The sequence below is a fragment of the Phocoena sinus genome, chromosome 6 (genome assembly GCF_008692025.1).
Source record: "Phocoena sinus isolate mPhoSin1 chromosome 6, mPhoSin1.pri, whole genome shotgun sequence".
Taxonomy (NCBI): Eukaryota; Metazoa; Chordata; class Mammalia; order Artiodactyla; family Phocoenidae; genus Phocoena; species Phocoena sinus.
In genome coordinates, this window is record NC_045768.1 from 108,047,570 (window position 1) to 108,067,651 (window position 20,082).

General features: G+C 45.7%; 1 protein-coding gene across 1 annotated transcript; it reads left to right on the forward strand.

The window, feature by feature from the left end:
• Positions 1–1,137: 1,137 nt before the first annotated feature.
• LOC116755562 (L-threonine 3-dehydrogenase, mitochondrial) lies at positions 1,138–19,767 on the forward strand. The gene is made up of 9 exons (XM_032635186.1): positions 1,138–1,217; positions 10,447–10,644; positions 12,216–12,258; positions 12,912–12,982; positions 14,543–14,692; positions 14,788–14,960; positions 15,942–16,032; positions 18,425–18,694; positions 19,265–19,767. The coding sequence occupies exons 2-9, from the start codon at positions 10,461–10,463 to the stop codon at positions 19,402–19,404; spliced, it is 1,122 nt and encodes a 373-aa protein (XP_032491077.1). The 5' UTR covers positions 1,138–1,217; positions 10,447–10,460; the 3' UTR covers positions 19,405–19,767.
• The last annotated feature ends 315 nt before the right edge of the window (positions 19,768–20,082 follow it).

The following is a 20,082-nucleotide window of genomic DNA, read 5'->3' on the forward strand; positions in this document are numbered from 1 at the left end:
ATTTCATAAAATCATGGATTCTTAATGTTGGAGGAGGCCTTAGAGCTGTTTTTCCAAACCCTAACGTGCACACGAACCACTTGGAGAGCCCCTTGAAATGCATACTGTGATTTAGTAGGTCTGGGAGGGGGCTGTTTTCTCCAGGAACCACACTTGGAGGACCAAGCCTCTACGGTATATCCGTGGTTCTCACCATGACAGCTCATGGGGATCACTTGGTTCTTACCTTGACAGCACATGGGGATCACTCGAGAAGCTTAAAAAAAAAAACTTATGCCTGGGCTTCCTGCCGCCCCTCCTTCCCCCGCCGACGAGATTCTGATTTATTTGGGAGGTTCCAGAACTCCCCGGTGATTCTAATCTGCAGCCAGGTCTGAGAAACCACTCCCCTAGATCAGCGCTTCTCAACTTTAGCACAGATCATCATCACCTGGAGGGCTTGTTAAAACACAGCTCACAGGGCGCCAACGCAGAGATTCTGACTCAGCAGGTCTGGGGTGCAGCCTCAAATCTGCATTTCCAACAAGCTCCTATGTAATGCTGACTCTGCTGGTCCGGTGGCCTTAGAGGTCATCTAATTTCACAGCGATATTTCCCATGTGGGAAACCAAGATGAAATGACCCTCTCAAGGTCTCTTTGTATCGTATCTCCTGACCCCGGTCCGGAGCTATTGCCAATCCTTCCAGCTTTCCCTTCGCGTCCCGCATTCCTCCTCAAGTCCACTGCTGAGCCGCTAAACGCCAGCACGGACCGGTGCTCTGGGGCTCCGGGCCCCTTGTGTTGGGAGGCCCTTGAGCTGTCACCACCTGGACAGTCCCACGCGAAGACCTGCGGGCTGGCTCTGCCGCTGCCGGGGACGCCGCACGCTGGGCTCGAACGCGTCCCTAGCCTTCTGCGAGCTCTCCCGAAATGGGTCGGAGGCGGAGCCCGCGTGAGGGGCGCGAGACGCCAGGAACACTACTGGGACCCTCGGGGAGGGTTACCATGGCAACCGACGCCCTCCCACTTGGTGATCCGACGCCCAAGCCAGGGCGGCCCGGACCGAAGAAGGGGATTGGTGCGCCAGGGGGCGGGATTGCGGGCAGAGACTATAAAGGCGCCGCGCGCGCTGAGCTCCACTTTCTGTTCCGCGCTCCCGGACTTCTGGCCACGTGCGGCTGCAGCTCCAGCTCCGGCGCCGCAGCAGCGCGGCATCTCCGGGCGCCTGCGTTGGAAGGTCAGTGCGGAGGCGGCCGGATGCTTCCCCGGCGGCTGACCCCGGGGGCTGAGCCTCTTCAGAACCGAGGCTGACTGTGCAGGTCCTCTTGACTACATGGCCCCGGCTGGCCCGATCGGTGTGACGCGGCGCGGGTCTGGAGACCCAGCGATCCCGAGCGCGAGCGGGGGTCCCCAGCAATCGCCGCGGAGCTGGGAGGCCGGGGGAGGGCCGGGGTACTGCTGGGGTCGCCAGGTGCGGCTCCCGGCCCTTCCTACTTTTCTGAAGGGCACACCCTGCCAGAGAATAGGGGCGGGAGCGGCTGTTCTCATAAAACCGGTTTATCCAGCCATGCTGGGAGGCGGAAGCCGAAGACCCGTGTGCTGCCCAAGTCCCCGCGTCTTCTTGGGTTCACTTTCCCGGGCCGGCGCGCGTAATAGGGAGTATGGGGGCGCCCGCTCCGCGAAGCCAGATCTCCCTCTAAAACCCTCTATGTAGCTCACACTGAGAGCTCCGGGATTTTTTCCCCCGACCCTTTCTGGCTTTCGGATCAACCCCACCTTAAGTCTAGACTTTACCAGCTGGTTGATGGAGTCTTTACACTGACTGAGCAGTTTGCTAAGTGCTTTTCTAAATTGCTTTTATTAAATCCTCCCAGCAGTCTAATGTGGTGGTCCGATCATTTCCCCCTTTGCTAAGGATGGGGAAACTTGAGGTTTGGCGAGGTAGTGTACGCAGGCTCGCACGGCGAGCGAGGGAGGGCCGTGTCTGGCCTTGAACGCCCTCGGCTCGAGGGTGCTCTCCTCCTGGGGAGCGGTGCGGAGGAGTAGCCGAGCTGTAGGGGAGGAGGGGCGGCGGGTCAGGTGCCCCCTGCGCCACCTCGAGGATGTTCCCTCTGTCCTCTCTCTTAGGTACCTGATGTTATCTCCTCTTGAGTGAGAAGAGTGGGGGTGATGGAGGGAGGGTTTGAGACTCAACGGACCTGGTTTGCAACCCCTCCTTTTGGTAATTAGTATCTGCCCGACCTTGGGCGGGTCAAAATTCCTTCTGCAAAATGGAGAAAAGATTCCAGCTTCAGAGTTACTCTGAGGCTTAAATAAGAATTCAGGAAAGCAGGTGCTTCGTCAGCGCTCAGTAGTTGAGGTGCCTGATTTTTCCTTGGGTCATTACTATGAAGAGGACACGTTTGCTTTTATGATTTAATGAACTGGAGGATGTAAAGCGGAGACTGCCTTGCAAATGTGTCTTAGAAGCGTTATTAGTCTCCGGGGCCAGGAAATTGTCAACTGGGCAGTGGCTGACCTTTGGTGAAAGCAGTTCCACTGGGTGCAGAGTAAGAGGCCCCACTTGGAGGGGCAGGGAACTCTCTGGAGGTCCTTGAGATGGGAAGGAGAGGTAAAGGCTGGAGGAGAATAATAGGTTTCAGCAGGTTTATAAGCAGAGGGAAAAGAACCATTTAGGGGGTTCAGTGAGACAAGGGCTGGGGAGTTTGGACGGGCCGGGGGTTTGATGGGTCTGTGGGGTGGCATTGATCTCCACTGGGCGAATTTTCTAGCCCCTCAGTAGTATATGTATGCACTGACCATTTCTTGGGGCTGGATTTTTTTTAAAAATTTAAGTTGTGGCTTCAATTACATAACAAAATTTACCATCTTAACCATTTTTAAGAGTACAATTCACTACTGTCAGGTATACTCACAGTGGATCTCTAGAACTTTTTTATCCTGCAAAACTGAAGCTATGCCTGTTAATTGAATACTCGTATCCCCTCCCCCTTGTTCCCACCCCTTGGCAACTACCTTTCTACTTCCTGTTTCTGTGATTTTTTTTTTGATTACTTTAGATAATCAGTAGTATATATGTATATGTAGTATATGTATGCACTGACCATTTCTTGGGGCTGGATTTTTTTTAAAAATTTAAGTTGTGGCTTCAATTACATAACAAAATTTACCATCTTAACCATTTTTAAGAGTACAATTCACTACTGTCAGGTATACTCACAGTGGATCTCTAGAACTTTTTTATCCTGCAAAACTGAAGCTATGCCTGTTAATTGAATACTCGTATCCCCTCCCCCTTGTTCCCACCCCTTGGCAACTACCTTTCTACTTCCTGTTTCTGTGATTTTTTTTTTGATTACTTTAGATAACTGGTATAACTCATATGAATGGAATCATACTGTATTTGGCCTTTTAAAATATAAATTTATTTATTTGTGGCTGCATTGGGTCTTTGTTGCTGCGTGCAGCTTTCGGCAAGCGGGGGCTACTCTTCGTTGCGGTGCGCGGGCTTCTCTTGTTGCAGAGCACGGGCTCTAGGCACGTGTGCTCAGTAGTTGTGGAGCACGGGCTCTAGAGCGCAGGCTCAGTAGTTGTGGCGCACGGGCTTAGTTGCTCCGCAGCATGTGGGATCTTCCCGGACCAGGGGTCGAACGCACGTCCCCCGCACTGGCAGGTGGATTCTTAACCACGGTGCCACCAGGGAAGCCCACATTTGGCCTTTTGTGACCAGTTCATTTCACTCAGCATAATGTCCTCCAGGTTCATCCATGTTGTTGCATGTGACGGGATCTCCTATTTCAAGTCTGAGTAATATGCCATTGTATGTATATACCACATTTTCTTTATCCATTCATCTGTTGGAGGCTGGATGCTTCTAGCTTCATGCTAAATGTGCTGGAGACATTAATACATCTTTATTTACTGTCTCCGTGGCTGAGGATGATTAGAGCTAGAAATCTGGGGAAAACACAAGACAGCAAGAATATTAAGGGAAATCGATGGCTCATTCTCAGGGAAAGGGCCTATTTCGTTGGTTTTCAATATTTCCAATTGGAGTTTCTTTTAATATTTCTGAAATAGAAGTATCTGTCTTCAGAGCAATTGCAATTGAATTAAGGTTTTGTTCCCCAAGAAACAGAAGTAATGTTTTCTGACAACAGGGGACATTCTGTTTATTGTGATGTAGACAAACCCCTGTTATTTCTTGGTTTCTTCTTCCTGCCTACCTGTCTGACATGGTGGTTGAGTTCTGACACGCATCAGGCACTGCTAGGAACTGCTCAGTGGGACTCACAGCTCCATGGGAAAGGCAGCCATACTGGCTCCTGGCACCTAAAACCAACATGTCCAAAACCAAGCTCGTTTGTCTTCTTACCTGACCTGCTCCTCCAGAAAGCCCGTGCTTCCAGCAGCACAACTTGGAAGGCTGTGTTATTCTCCTCCATTCCTTCACAAGTTGCCCCACATCCAAGCAATCAAGGCCAGTTGGGCTCTGAGTCTGTATCTCTATCACTGCACTGTCTTCCTGATGCCACTGCTTTCTTAGAGTTCTGCTCTGGTAAGTGCAGAAAGGGTAAATGCCGGGAGATGGGAAGAGTCATGTAACGGAGGCTTGGGCCGGGGAGACGCTCCATTATTTAAGGAGGAATGTCTGTTGGCCAGTTTCTTTTTCATCCCTTGGAGTTAAAGTAAGCAAGGTGCTTAGGGGAGAAGGTCTATGGACTCTCATCTGATCTTCAGTCATCTTTGACGGTTCCCCTGTATAAGTTTAATAACTAGCTTGGCAAAGCAAGTTTTACTTTAGAACAGCTGTTCTCAAGTGTGATCTGGGGAGCCCTGGGGTTCCTTGAGACCTCTATAGGGTCCATGAGGTCAAGGCTATTAAAAAAAAATACTAAGAGACTGTCTTCCTTTTTCATTCTTTCTCTCTCAGGTGTATGGTGGAGTTTTCTAGAGGCCAAATGGCTTGTGATGAGCTTTTCCTCTGATGGCTAATGAGATGTGTGCTTGTGTACTCTTGTGTTTCTAGAATCTTCTAAGGATAGTAGGCTTAGAGTATAAATATGTGCATTTTCAGAGATGAACTCTGTTCTTAGTACTTCTTTGCATTCTTACTAGCTACCTGCAGTTATAGCTGCTATCATCTCTGGGGCCTGTTTTCTTTTAATAAGTCATTACTTTGAAATCCCTAAATTTCATGGAAATTTGGATTATGGAATTTTGGAAATTATGGATTATGGAAATTTGGTATATGGAAAAAGAACAAAAAGTTTATAGTCTTGATTTTAAAACTTTTCTAAAATTTTAAATGGTATAAAAATTCTTTTGAACTTAATATTTTATATATTTTTTATATTTAAGGATAGATCAATGGTTTAAAAAGGGGGATATTAGAGGACTCGATTTTTTTCAACTCAAAGCTGTACCATGTGTATAAATGCTGAAAAAAAAATGAAACAACGACATAACGGAGTTCTCTGACTCATGAAAAGAGGAATTTACTCCAAATAAATGTGCAGAACTAAATAATACATGAAAATATGAAAGCTTTCGTCAAGTTTTACAGATGTCAGAAATTTACCTTATGTGTCTGATGCCACAGAACTTTTTTTTTTTTTTTTTTTTGCGGTACACGGGCCTCTCACTGTTTTGGCCTCTCCCGTTGCGGAGCACAGGCTCCGGACGTGCAGGCTCAGCGGCCATGGCTCACAGGCCCAGCCGCTCCGCGGCATGTGAGATTTTCCCGGACCGGGGCACGAACCCGCGTCCCCTGCATCGGCAGGCGGGCTCTCAACCACTGTGCCACCAGGGAAGCCCTACAGAACTTTTTTGAATAGTATTTTGGTCGCAATAGCATTATTCTTAGACCAACCATTCATCATCTAAAGAAAAATAAAGCAAATGAATTAAATGTAGATATGATGAGCTCTTTAAAAGGCAAAAATTATTTGGTACAGCTTTCCAAACTAGAAAAGAAAAAGCTATTAAGATAGGTTATCAAATTGCAGTGGCTGGAGAAACACACAATAAAACCTTGTTTGGATGAAAAAGCATTGAAAGAAATAATAGCACTGCCACTTTCTAATAATACAGTAATTTGTTAAATTAAAGATTTAGCTGCAAACATGAAGACTAGTTTGGTATCTTGCAGAGAAGTGTATTTTTTCCTTACAAATGGAAGAATTGTAGTCATGGTTGCACTTGCCATTTTGTTTGTATTTATCTGGTACCAGCGCCAAAGCAATTATCAAAGAATATCTTTTTGGTGAACGTTTGACAGAAAACACAAATAGTGCCAAAGTATTCAGTGTGGAATAACTTTTTTGAATTTCATGGTTTATTCCGGAACAACTGTGTTGAATTTGCACTGACGGTGCACAAGTCACACCTGCTAAAAGTACTGGTGCCTTTGCAGGAATCAAGGCAGTGGCACCATGTGGTACTAGGAGTCATGGTATTCTTCACTGCCATGTACTTTCAGTGAAAAATAAAATTAAAAAATGGAAAGCTTTACTTAAGAATGCCCTTTATGAAGCAGTAGAAATGACTGATTTTATTAAATCTTGACCCTAGAGACATCTTTTTAACGTGTCATGTGGTAAGTGGATGTACTTGTTCCATATTGAAATATGATGGTTGTCTTGAGAGAAAGCGTTTTGTGTGATTGAATTGTGAACTGAACTGGTCCCTGTTTTTCATAGAGAACCATTTTTGCTTGAAAGAATGACTGACAAACGATGGTTATTCATACCTGGATAATCGGCATACATTTTCTAAAAAAATGAACCAAGCGAGCCTGCCAAGGTGTTTGTTGCAAGTTAAGTTGTATCCACTACCGTGAATTTGACAGCTTCCCAATACTTAGGAATTTTCTGATGAGATCGGTGATAGCAACCAGTATGACTTTTGGGTATTGTACAGTGAAGTGTGTTAACAGTTGGAAGCTCTGCATAACTTACTGAACCAATATTTTCCAAAAAACAATGTATGAAATTACAAAACCATGCAGGAGTAAAAGATGTGTTCAAGGGACTTCCCTGGTGGACCAGTGGCTATGACTTTGCCTTCCAGTGAAGGGGGTGCAGGTTCAATTACTGGTCCGGGAGCTAAGATTCCTGCATGTCTTGCAGCCAAAAAACCAAAACATAAAACAGAAGCAATATTGTAACAAATTCAATAAAGACTTTAAAAATGGTCCATATCAAAAAAATCTTAAAAAAAAAAAAGATGTGTTCAAAGCATTAGATATACCAGTGGGTTTTAATGTAGCAGGTACAAAAGTTCACTGATAATGGCTTCAGATTCTACGTTGCAACTAACCTTGAAGAAACTAGCATGTGTTGAGTTTTGGATATCCAAGATGAGTATCCAGAATTATCTGAAAAGGCTCTCAAAATACGGCTTCCTTTCCCCACTGCTTTGCTTTGAGTCTTGATTTTCTTCATTTACTTCAATCAAAGCAGCAGACAGATTGAGTTAGAAGCAGATGTGAGAATCCAGCTGTTTTTTATGAAGGAAAACATCAAAGAGACAAGTAAATGTAAAACAGTGCCACTCAGTAAATTTTTTGTTTTGGAAAATACAGTTATTTTCATAAAATATGTTTATTTTAACATGTTTATTGGTTTTAAATGAACTCATTCATAGGTTAAATGTTTCTCAGTTTTGCTGTCTACTACAGCAAACATTGTTAGATAGACCCCCACTTAAACAAAAGCTCTCTGTAGTCCCCAATTTTTAAGAGTGTAAAAGAGTCCAGAGACCAGAAAATTTGAGAGCTCCTGCCTTAAAAGTATTAAATTGAGTTTGGCAGTGACAAGATAATAATCTAGACTTGAAAAAGCTACACGCGGCAGGTGGTTGGAGGGTTTTTTGGGTTTGTTTTTAACGTACATGCATTGTTAATGAAAGCAATCCCATTATAGGGACAGTAGAGCTGCTTGACGGTTAAGAACTGGGTTCCCTGAGAGGGGGTGGTGCTTGCCATGGTTAAATGCTATAATTCAGAAAGACATTCACAGGCCTCTGGCCTGTCGTGAACATCAGATGTTAGCTAGTAATAGTAGTGGAATAAGAGCCAACTCAAGCATGAATTGTCCACATTGTTAAACTAAAATACTTTATATTCAATTAAGAATTTGTGCCTCCTTCATGCTTTCCCCTTCTGGGGAAAGAGAAGATGAACTGAGTCGTACGTATTTCACATCCCTGTTTCATGTCTTCAGGGTTTACCTTTTCCCAGACTCCAGTGTCTTCAACCTTTAAAAGAAAAAAAAAAAAAAAAAAACGAACTTCTTCACCTGTGGCCATCACTACTTTGCTTCTGGGAACTGAGAATTGTCTTTGAGTTTCAGATGTTCTGGTAAATCTGGCTGCTTCTTGGCTTCCTCGCCATCCTCTTGAACTTGCTGAAATAAGTGACTTTAAGAATCAAAGTTCTTACCTGGTCTCGGGTGTCAGCAGTGGCTGCAAAGATGCTTTGAAGGGATGATGGAAGAAAAGCTGGGGTCTCTCCTATGGCGACCTCCCTTCCAATCCGGAGATGTGCCATCAGAAGGTTGTCTTCTGCTTGTTTGGGAAAGTTAGCTGGGATGCAGGGCCTCAAGACCTTGGCGGGGCTGCGTCTCAGGCTGCGGATCTGATGGGCCAAGCCCCTGACCCGACAGAAGCCATCGGGGCTCTTGCCCGCCTTATTTCGGTGTCCTAAAGAACAAGACCTCTGTGGCTCACAAAAGGGTGTTCAAGCATAGGGTTTCAGCAGATTGTATTGCCCTTTTGTTTTCTATAATCTGGATTTTAGGGATTGCGGGAAAGCTTCTGATACCTCTGGCGGTTTTAACTTAGAATTACTGTTACCTACTCAAGGCACTGGGTTGAGGGGCTAAGTTCAGACCCTAAATGGGAAATGTCTCCAAGTGTGGTTTACTTTTTCTTGTTTTATGATGCAAAATAGAAGATGGTTGAGATCTGGCCACTTCTTTGTGAGGGGGTTGGGCACTGGGGTCGCTCTGAAGGCTCATCGGCCAGTGCTGTTGGAAATCTGACGGCTGACGGACGTGGAGGCCATGGACAGTGTGCAGAGTGCAAAGGCCTGAGCTTTGGGGGCAGGAAGGTCGCTGTTAGAACTGAGCAGCTCTGATCTGCTCTTGTGACACGCTTGCCTGGGTAAAGCTGACTAGGAAGGGGAGCTGGACTGCAATGAAATATACATGATCTGGGAACAGAGGAGAAAATGGCTTTTCTAAATGATCCTTCCTAAAGAGTTGGCAGTGAAACAGAAATTAGTCACAGCTTACTCAGTATTGCCGGGGGGCCTTTTCACCTTAACTATCTGCTTTTCTAGTCCGGTTCATCCTAACGATAACATCTGAGTTAGCACGAGAGTCACAGGGCTCTGTGTTATTTAATCGGGGACCTGTTCACTCCTCGATGGTACGTGGACAGATGATTACAGCTGTGAAGATCTGAGGCCTTTGCAGAGATCCATGATGTTCCTGGCGTGGACGGCTCTGTACGCAGTAACCTCCGCCGTGACTTTAGATCCCAGTTGGTGTCAGCCCTGTGCGGCTCCAGTTCTAAATCTCGGCCTGTCTTTGTTTGCCTGCACTTTGCACCAGTGACGTTTATCCCCTTTTCACAGGGCTGGGCTCACGGGGCGGGCTCTTGACTGGCTCCCTGTCTGCGCAATCAGTAGTCTCTCTAGTTCGATTCATGAATCCAGAACGTGGCTTTCCTCGTGAGCCGGCGATCTTAGTGTTAGTTGTGGTTAAAGGGTTTGTGTTTTGAGGGGTCGGGAGGGTAAGCAGTTACATACTGAACTCTGCTTCTTTTGTTTGTTTTTTAAAATTCTATTGACATATAGTTGATTTACAGTGTTGTGTTAATTTCTGCTATACAGCAAAGTGACTTAGTTATACAGATATATATATATTCTTTTTCATATTCTTTTCCATTATGAGTTGTCACGGGATAGTGAATATAGTTCCCCGTGCTATACGGTAGGACCTTGTTCTTTGTCTATCCTATATATAATAGTTTGCCTCTGCTAATCCCAAACCCCCATTCCTTCCCTCCCCTACCCAGCCTCCCCGCTTGGCAACTATTGATACAAGTCTGTTCTCTATATCTGTGAGTCTGTTTTGTTTCGTAGATATGTTGATTAGTATCGTATTTTAGATTCCACATATAAATGATATGTGGTATTTGTCTTTGTCTAGCTTACTTCGCTTAGTATGATAATCTCTAGGTCCATCCATGTTGCTGCAAATGGCATTATTGCATTCTTTTTGATGGTTGAGTAATATTCCGGGGTGTGTGTGTGTACACACACACACACCACATCTTCTTTATCCATATTCATCTGTTGATGGACTCTTAGGTTCCATGTCTTGGCTAGTATAAATAGCGCTGCAGTGAACATTGGGGTGCATGTATCTTTTCTCAACTCTGCTCCTTTCGTGTTGCAGTGTCCGCAGAGACCATGCCGGTCGTTTGGATGCTGCGGAGGGTTGCCAGCCGGATGCTACAGAGACCGGCCTGTGGCTGCCAGGCTCCTGTCCTGCCCGGCCGGTTTCTGGGCACCTCCCCTCAGCAGATTCCAGCGGATGCCAACTTCCACTCTACCTCGTTCTCTGAAGCAGACCAACCGCGCGTCTTAATTACAGGTTGGGTTTTTTTTTCTTTTTTCCACATTTGTGGCTTTGTTATTTTCTTTGTGTGCCGGTGTATTTGTTTTTGGAATGTCTAACATGCCGCCAGGTGACACTTATTAATCAGAAACTCCCTTTTCCACTCCTGGCTCCCTCCGAAATAGCACAAGTCCCCTGTCCTTATTTTGCCGCTGTTGCCAGGGCTTGGTTTCCCTGCCCAAATCTTTTATTGTCTGAAGGGAGGATCTGGGAACCTGAAGAGGCCCAAAGAGCTGCTGTGCGACTCAGTTCCCCTTTCCTGCAAGGAATGGCCTGGGAGCCAAGGTGTGTGGATAGAACGTGGCCTCTGGAATCAGGTGCATCTTTCCTTGGCCAGGCTTCTCAGGCCAGGCAGTTCCTGCACATTTGTATGGAAGGGACAGCCAGGGCCTGCCCAGGGCCCGAGGAACGCCTCACCATCACCTCGTGACACTTGCGGCTTACTGTCCACGGACTGGCCCGCTGACCCCTCTCCCCTCGTAGCCACCCAACACCTGGTTCTGTATCTGTTCACTGCAAACTTGACCGTCTGTCCGCAAGTCCTTCCAGCTGACTCAAGCCCCCCTCTGATCTGACTGACGTGTTTTATTGTCCTCTGTTTGCCAGAGTTTCATCCCTTGGCTTCACGTCCTTATCCTTCTTACATTCCTCAGTGTGTGTGTGTTTCTTTCACTGGCACCTCCTCTTCCTCTCCTGCTGTAACTGGGTTTCAAGTGAGGCCAGTTCCCTCTGCGCTTCCCCCTTGACTCTCCCAGCTTCTTGTCTGTGTGTTGTTTGATTCCCTCCTCCCTGCACCAACAAAGCATCTTCCAGGGCCCAGTGTTACCGTCAGTGGGCTGGTTTCAGTCCCATGTTAACACACGCTTACAGGAAATCCCACTGTCCATATCTTCCTGCCTCTTACTCTCTCCCAAATGGAATCTAGGGTTGTATTCCCCTAAATGTGCTCCCAGACCCCTAGCTCTCCCATTTCCATCAATGGCATTTGGAAGCGTCCACATTAAGATGCTGTAATACTCATCTTTAATGTTCTGAGCAGCTCCTTGCCCATCCAGATATCTGCCCCTTTTTTCAGGTGACTTCTTGGTTTGTGCCTTCTTTCTTTCTCCCTTCCTGTTCCTCTCCAGGTCTAATGGAAGGAGGGTGCTTTGCATAATCTCAGCAGAGGTTGATATCAAACTATTATCTCTAGCTTTGAGTGTTCTGGTACCCGTAGCAGATAATTTTCACAGCCCATCAAATAACAAAGGCGAAGCTCGTAGTGATTTCCTGCCCAGGAGGTCAGGAAGGTCCTGCTCTTCTTACCTGTACCCTGGCTTCCCCTCAGCCACTCCGTGCTGGAGAGCACTTCTGTCTCTGGAACTAATCTTACCTGTACCCGATCTCTGTCATAGCTCCGAGGAGTTAATTCCGTTCTAGCAGGCCAACCTGGGGCTTTACCTAGTTAGCTAAGAGTGCCAGCAGAGTTTTCTTCTATTACTACATACTGGGAATAATTGAATTGGTTAGATTTAGATTAAAGATTCACTTTTTTCTTCTTTATCCAGGGGGTCTTGGCCAACTTGGAGTGGGGCTTGCTAGCTTTTTGAGGTAAGAGCTCGCAAAGTTTCAATTTAAATTCTGAGCTTTTCAGGGCTTGTCTTTGGCCCCATGTAACCATTGAATCTTTTCTCTCCCCTCTTGCTTCTCTCCCCTCTTGCTTACGTTAAGATATCGTATGTAAATGACCATTTGGAATGCATTTCATTGTGCCTCTTCGTATCACAGACATTGTTTCAGGTCCTCGACTCGGCATCCCCCAAGCTGGTCCCTCGCCCTCTGCCTTTCCTAGGTTAGGCAAAGTAAGACCTGCCTCCCAGTAAATCACTTGGTTTTCAGGTGTTTGGGGGCAGAGGGAAGTATTGTATGTGTAGAAACTAAAAAGGAACAGTGTGGGATTTGGAGAGTGGGATAAAAGGATAAGAGGAGAGAAGAACAGGGAGGCAAAGGGAAAAACTCAGGGGCACTGGGAAGAAAGTGATGACAGATACCGGGATGATAACGGGCTGAGGTAGAAGCAGGAGGTGCAGCCCTGAGTGTGGCTGCAACTGCAGGGCTGTGAGTCGAGGACAAGAGGGAAGAAAGGTGTGAAGAGGAGGGATTTGGAGGCTGACGGGACATGACAGTTCCTGTTGGAAAGACTGTTTTCATAGGACCTGTTATGTCATCCGTGTACCAACTCGTGTGTTTGATTTCCCCTTTAGGAAACGATTTGGGAAGGACAACGTGATTCTGTCTGACATTCGGAAGCCCCCTGAGCACGTCTTCCTTAGTGGTAAGAGGCTCACAGAGCAGGTAGAGAGGCAGCTCCCAGAATCGGTGCCACCGCTCATAACCAGGCTTGTGAATTAAAGAGGAGTATTTGAGGCACACCTGTGCCACTTAAAAATGTTTCATGGTTTTGTCCTCATTAGTTCTGTAAAAAGCCTACGGTACAGCTACTGCTTATTCAAGGGATCCAAGGACAGGAGAGTTCTTCAGACCTTGACACGAAGTTGTGGAATAGTATCTTTGGATATTATTTGGAGCAGTATCTGTGGAATAAAACTGATTCCTATCTTTCAGAGTTTTTAGTGAACTTAGCTCAGAGAGAAAGCAAACAAAAATCAAGTTCTGAAATGAGGAAAAGGAACTTTAAATTTTGGAGAAATTAATCCTCATATTTCAACGTGAACTTGTTCTTAAACTACTGTGCACACACAGATCCCAGACTCCTCTAGTCAGGTTGTCTACACCTCAAAGATGTTTTTATAATTCCAGTCCTTCCTGGTTCTGTGTCAGCCTTTTGCTGTTTACCATGGGGAAGAGCGGTAATTTGCTGAAAGTGGGGGAAATTGGCACAAAAAATCGGCTCTGCCTCTAGCCTAACCAGGTGTGGCGAACTCTTAATTTATATATAGTTCTTTTATACCATGGTGGGTTTTTTGTTTTTGTAAATCCATTTCTCTATTCCTTTAAAATATGCAACTTTTTTTGTTTTTTTGTTTTTTTGCTGCACCACGCGGCATGCGGATCTTCCCCAACCAGGGATTGAACCCGTGCCCCCTGCACTGGAAGCGCAGTCTTAACCACTGGACCACCAGGGAAGTCCTGAACTATGCAACTTTTTTTTTTTTTTTTTAAAGGGAACGCTATTTATTTATTTATTTTGGGCTGTGTCGGGTCTTTGTTTCTGTGCGAAGCCTTTCTCTAGTTGTGGCGAGCGGGGGCCACTCTTCATCGCAGTGCGCAGGCCTCTCACTGTCGCGGCCTCTCGTTGGGGAGCACAGGCTCCAGACGCACAGGCTCAGTAGTTGTGGCGAGCGGGCCTAGTTGCTCCGCGGCATGTGGGATCTTCCCAGACCAGGGCTCGAACCCGTGTCCCCTGCATTGGCAGGCAGATTCTCAACCACTGCGCCACCAGGGAAGCCCTATGCAACTTTTAAGCAGGGTGAAATCTCTGTGTGCCTATAGGTTTGGCAACTCAAGCCAGTTGCCTGGTCATTACTCCAGTTCTTAATTTTGTTCTGTTTGATACTGGCAAGCTACTTAATCTCTTTATGCCTCAGTTTCCTCATCAACAAAATATCCGCCTCGAAGGCTGTGAGAGTTAAATACACAGAAAGCCCTTAGAACAGCACCCAGCAGGTGTATGTCCTGTATAAGCATTAGCTGCCGTTAGCCGTGGGGTGGCTGGGATTTGTTTTTCTCCGTAAGGAAAATGCTGGGGAGTGTCCAAGTTGTTGTTATCAAGTCGGTACCAGTGGAATTCAAAGTCAGCGGGGGAGGGGAAAAGATCTGTTGAGCTTTTCAAGCCCGGAACTCTTTTACTTCCTGGTTTCACTGCTCCTTGCAGGCCCGTTTATTTATTCCGACATCCTGGATTACAAGAATCTGCGGGAGATCGTGGTGAACAACCGTGTCACCTGGCTGTTTCATTACAGCGCTCTGCTCAGTGCAGTGGGAGAAGCAAACGTGTCCCTGGCCAGAGCTGTGAACATCACTGGTGAGTCTCTGGATCTTGCCCCAGATGACCCGTCTGCCAGATTTCCCAGTTCTTTGGGAAGAGGTTTCCCAGTTTACGACATCTGCTTGTTTCAGGACTGCACAATGTCCTGGACGTTGCCGAGGAGCACGGTCTGCGATTGTTTGTGCCAAGCACCATCGGGGCGTTTGGACCTACTTCTCCCCGGAACCCAACCCCCGATCTCTGTATCCAGAGACCCAGGACTATCTACGGGGTGTCCAAGGTCCACGCGGAGCTCATGGGCGAGGTAAGCATCACTTGGCAAGATGACTCAGCGTTTCCTTTTCTATTTCTGCCTCAAACACCTGCTGGTTCATCCTTGGAGGGGACTCTCTCCATCCCTTAATCTCTGCCCCCAGAAATGCTCGGGGACTGAGTGTGTTTGCCAAGTGGTCAGTACCGACAGCTCCAGAGGAATCCTCAGTCCTATGCAAACACAACACTTCGTACACGCCCCTCGAATGGCACCCCATCTTTGGTTTGCTGCCCATCTTATTTGTACTGCACTGTTCTTTCAGGTTCCCAATATTGGTAGTTATCAGAGGTAATTTTAAAATAACCTCAGACATCTTTTTGGTTTTATTTATTAATACGCTTTGTCTTTATAACTCTATAGCACATTTTAGCCGGTTTCTGATCCTTCATCTAATATATCACAGTCACCATCTTTCCCCGTACTCTTCCCCGCACTGCACCGCAGGACAGGCTTGTGGAGATTTGTTCAGGACTGTGTGCAGGGTCTCCCTTCCAAAGAAAGGCTGGAAATCCTTACTCTCGGCTGATCTGTTATTTACAGTGTTATCTAGTGACGTTATCAGCAGAACGACGATTCTTTGAAGGTGAAAACTTCAGGGTTATTTCTTAAAGAAAAATGAGTGACTGTTAGCAATTCTAGAGCCTTCATTTCCTTGAGGAGGATTTATTTTTATTTATTTTTTTTTTTCCACTTAAAAAATATTTATTTGGCTGCGCGGGACCTTCGTTGCAACATGCGGGATCTTTTTTTTTTTGGTTGCAGCATGTGGGATCTAGTTCCCTGACCAGGGATTGAACCTGTGCCCCCTGCATTGGGAGCACAGAGTCTTAGCCACTGGACCACCAGGGAAGTTCTACGAGGATTTTAATATGACTGTATGGGATGAAGTTTCAGGAGAAGGCTGTTATTTCTTTGCATTGCTCTACCTGATTTAAAAGATTCTTTTTAAAGTAAGTTTTCTCTTTTTTGTAGTATTATTATTACCGGTATGGGTTAGATTTCCGATGCCTGAGATATCCTGGAATCATTTCTGCTGACTCCCAACCTGGAGGAGGAACGACTGGTAAGTGTTATTTTCGATTTCTTTTTTTACGTAAGATAAGCTTTCTAATGGCCAGGCAAAGTGGAGATGGATCTGTTGTCTTTTTAGTCGTATGCTGACCGGAGTTTTTGCATCCTTTCTGGGAAGTGCATCTGAGAAGCTCATTGAACCCTACTGACTTAAACTCATGACGATGGCTGTAAGTCCAGTGGGATTGGCCACCCACAGTGCCGGAGTCAAACTGACATTCGAGTTTGTTACCCACGATGTAGGAAGACACCAAATGAGAAATCACCTCTTGGGAATTCCCCGACGGTCCAGTGGTTACGGCTCGGCGCTTTCGCTGCTGTGGGCCTGGGTTCAATCCCTGGTCGGGGAACTAAGATCCCACAAGCCGCATGGTGCGGCCAGAAAAGAAAAGCCTCTTTCTTTGAATATACCTTTGTTTCTTCATACAGAGAGTTCTATTAAAATGGACTCTGCATCTTCAGAAAGAACATAAGCATTGCTCCCGCCGCTCTTGTCATCGTGCTTCTTGCTGATTATCCAGATTGTCTTAGCTTTTATTTCAGAAAAGCTTGCCCCAAAATGAGAGTGGGTTACTGCTCATCTCTAGTGCCATCCGTTACTTGTCTGTTTAGGAGCCTGTATTAGTCATTGGTGAGTGGAGCACCAGGCCTGCTTAACTTCATTTTTTTCTTTTTTCTTTTACCGAGGAATAGTGAATTTACAATATTGTATACGTTTCAGGTGTACAACATAGTGATTCACGGTTTTTAAAGGTTCTATTCCATTTATAGTTATAAGATATTGGCTAGATTCCCTTGTCTGTACAATGTATCCTTGTAGCTTATTTGGTTTCTGCATAGTAGTTTGTACCTCTTAATCTGCTGCCCCTATCTTGCCCCTCCCCACTTCCCTCTCCCTACTGGTAACCACTAGTCTGTTCTCTATGTCTGGGAGTCTGTTTCTTTTCTGTTGTATTCACTAGTCTGTTTATTTTTTAGATCCCACATATAAGTGATATCATTTATTTGTTTTTCTCTGACTTAATTCACTAAGCAAAATACCTTCCAAGTTCATCCATGTTGTTGCATATGGCAAAATTTCATTCTTTTTTATGAGTGAGTAGTATTTCATTGTGTGTGTGTGTGTGTGTGTGTGTATACACATATATATATGTGTGTGTCACATCTTCTTTATCCATTCATCTGTCGATGGACACTTAGGTTGCTTCCATGTCTCGGCTATTGTAAATGGTGCCGCAAGGGACGTTGGGCTGCGTGTATCTTTTCGAATTGGTGTTTTCGTTTTCTTCGAATATGTACCCAGGTCATATGGTGGTTCTATTTTTAGTTTTTTGAGGACCCTCCCTACTGTTTCCACACTGTTGTTGTTATCATTTTGGACTTGAGCATGTGTTATATTCAGTAACTCCCACATTAGAGATCCCTCCCGTATGAGGGCTTCTGAGATACAACGTAAAAGATACTTGACAAAATCCAAGGGGTTTTTTACTGTAGATTTGTAGTATTGTCTGAAGTCCGAGAGGGTCGTGCCTCCAGCTTCGTTCTTTTTCCTCGGGATCGCTTTGGCAATTCTGAGTCTCTTGTGGCTCCATATAACTTTTAGGATTATTTCTTCTAGTTCTGTGAAAAGTGTCATGGGTAATTTGATAGGGATCGCAGTAAATCTGTAGAGTGCTTTAGGTAGTATGTCCATTTTAACAATACTAATTCTTCCAGTCCAAGAGCATGGAATATCTTCCCATTTCTCTGAATATCTTCAATTAAAATTTGAGGGATTTTAAAAGAGGTTTTGGTTACTTTAAAAAAATGTTTACATTAATGTGATGAATCTCCAAGTATGCACTAGGAACCCCTGGGAATCCTTGAGACCCTTTCACGGGGTCCAGGAGGTCAAAACAATTTTCCTATCAGTACTAAGATGTTATTTGCCCTCTTCGCTCTCCTTTACAAGTACACCGTGGAGTTTTTCAGAGGCTACGTGATGTGTGTAGCGCAGTGGACTGAACACAGAAGCAGAGATTCCCGCTGTCGCCCATTAAGACAGTAGAGAGGTTTTCAAAATGTAAAACACGCTGTTCTTCTCACTAAATTTTCTCTTGTTTGGAAAATACGTTCTTTTTCACATAAAATATGATACATGTGAATGTGTGGGTTTATTATTGTCATTTTAAAATGCAGAAATATTTTTCTTAATTCTCAGTTGATTTGTGATACAGTAGATGATGCTACAGCCCACCTTAATAAAACCTCTTTGGGGATCCTCAGTGATGTTTAAGCACATAAAGGGGTCCTGAGACTAAGACATCTGAGAACCACTGCCTTAATGCAAGAGGTTCACTCACCATTTTGTTATGAGAAGACCCACAGACCAGATTCTCTTTCAGACTACGCAGTCCAGATTTTCCATGACGCCGTCAAGAATGGCAGATTTGAGTGCAACCTGAAACCCAGCACGAGACTCCCGATGATGTACATTGATGACTGCCTCCGGGCCACCCTGGAGGTCATGGAGGCCCCAGCAGAGTCCCTCTCCATGAGGACTTACAATGTCAATGCCATGAGCTTCACCCCCGCGGAGCTGGCCCAGGAGATTCTCAAGCACGTTCCAGAATTCCAGATCACCTACAACGTGGATCCTGTCCGACAGGCCATAGGTTGGTACACCATTGCAGAACCCCTCAAAGCCAAAATTAAGCTTCAGTCCGCCCCACAAGTCCTTGAGAACATAAACGGAGGAAGATAAGGAGAGCTCAGCACCTTCCCAAGGGGCCCGACACCTTCCGGAGAAGGAGCTGCTGTTGCACCAGAGCCAGCAGATACTGCGGTTTTGGGAAATGATGTCTAAAGTGGGTGAACTAGAACCGTCCAAATAAACAGCTTGTTCTCACTTCACCATTTGCCAGTTTAAACGTAAAACAAGCAGGTGTAGTATGAGAGCAGCCCTGGGTTCTCAAAGGCTGTGACTGTGCCCCTGTGTGAGTGCCATCTGAGCACAGCAGCCCCACCTTACAGGTCTGCATGAGACTTTCCTCCGAGGTGACAGACTTCTAATCTAAGAAGGTGACTGTGTGTGTGCCCGTGATAGCTGCTCTGCTCTGCTCAAGGGGGGATTTCAAATAGGACGTTTCTTTTGTGGATGATAATCCTTTATTTAAAATGTTCTAGACCTTTTTGCAAATCTAGAGCCTGAATAACTTAAGCTCCTCTTCCATATCTTGTCCTAGCCGATAGTTGGCCAATGAACTTTGATGATAGCAACGCCCGGAAGGACTGGGGGTGGAAGCACGATTTTGACCTCCCGGAGCTGGTGACGACGATGTTGAACTTCCACGGTTCCGAGAGCAGAGTTGCCCAGGCTAACTGAAGGGGCCGGAGGAAGAGCTCGTGAGTCCTGGGCTGCTGTCCAGGGAAAGTCAAAATAACCCCGAGATTCCAGACCCTGAGGAATCTAGATGATGTGGAGTTGAAGGACTAACTGGACTGTTTTCGCAGCTCATATGGAACTGCCAGATGTAGAATTGACTTGGCTTTAGTGTTTTCTCAATGCTGTAGGTTTGGTGGCAGGACCTCTGGAGCCTTTGCTGTCTGCCTAAACTTGTCCAAACACACAAATCACAGAACGAAGACTTAAGTCATAATAGTTTTCCATTTCCTTAGTTAAGATGAAGGAACCATTTCCGAGAAGGTACAAGTATGTGATGTTTGTATTAAATTAAACTTAAATATCGCTCTCAAGACTCCATTATTCTCTTGATTAAGACCGAAGATTACATTTTAAAGACTATCAAAGATAATCTCCCAATTTAAAAGAATTCTTTACAATCCCATCAGAACATAAAGAATGCCTGATGTATTAATCCCATGTTCACACGTTCAAGAGATTGATTGATTGTTGATTGATTGATTTTTGGCTGTGTTGGGTCTTCGTCGCCACGTGCGGGCTTTCTCTAGTTGCGGCGAGCAGGGGCTACTCTTCGTTGCGGTGCACAGCCTTCTCCTTGCGGTGGCTTCTCTTGTTGCACAGCACAGGCTCTAGGTGCAC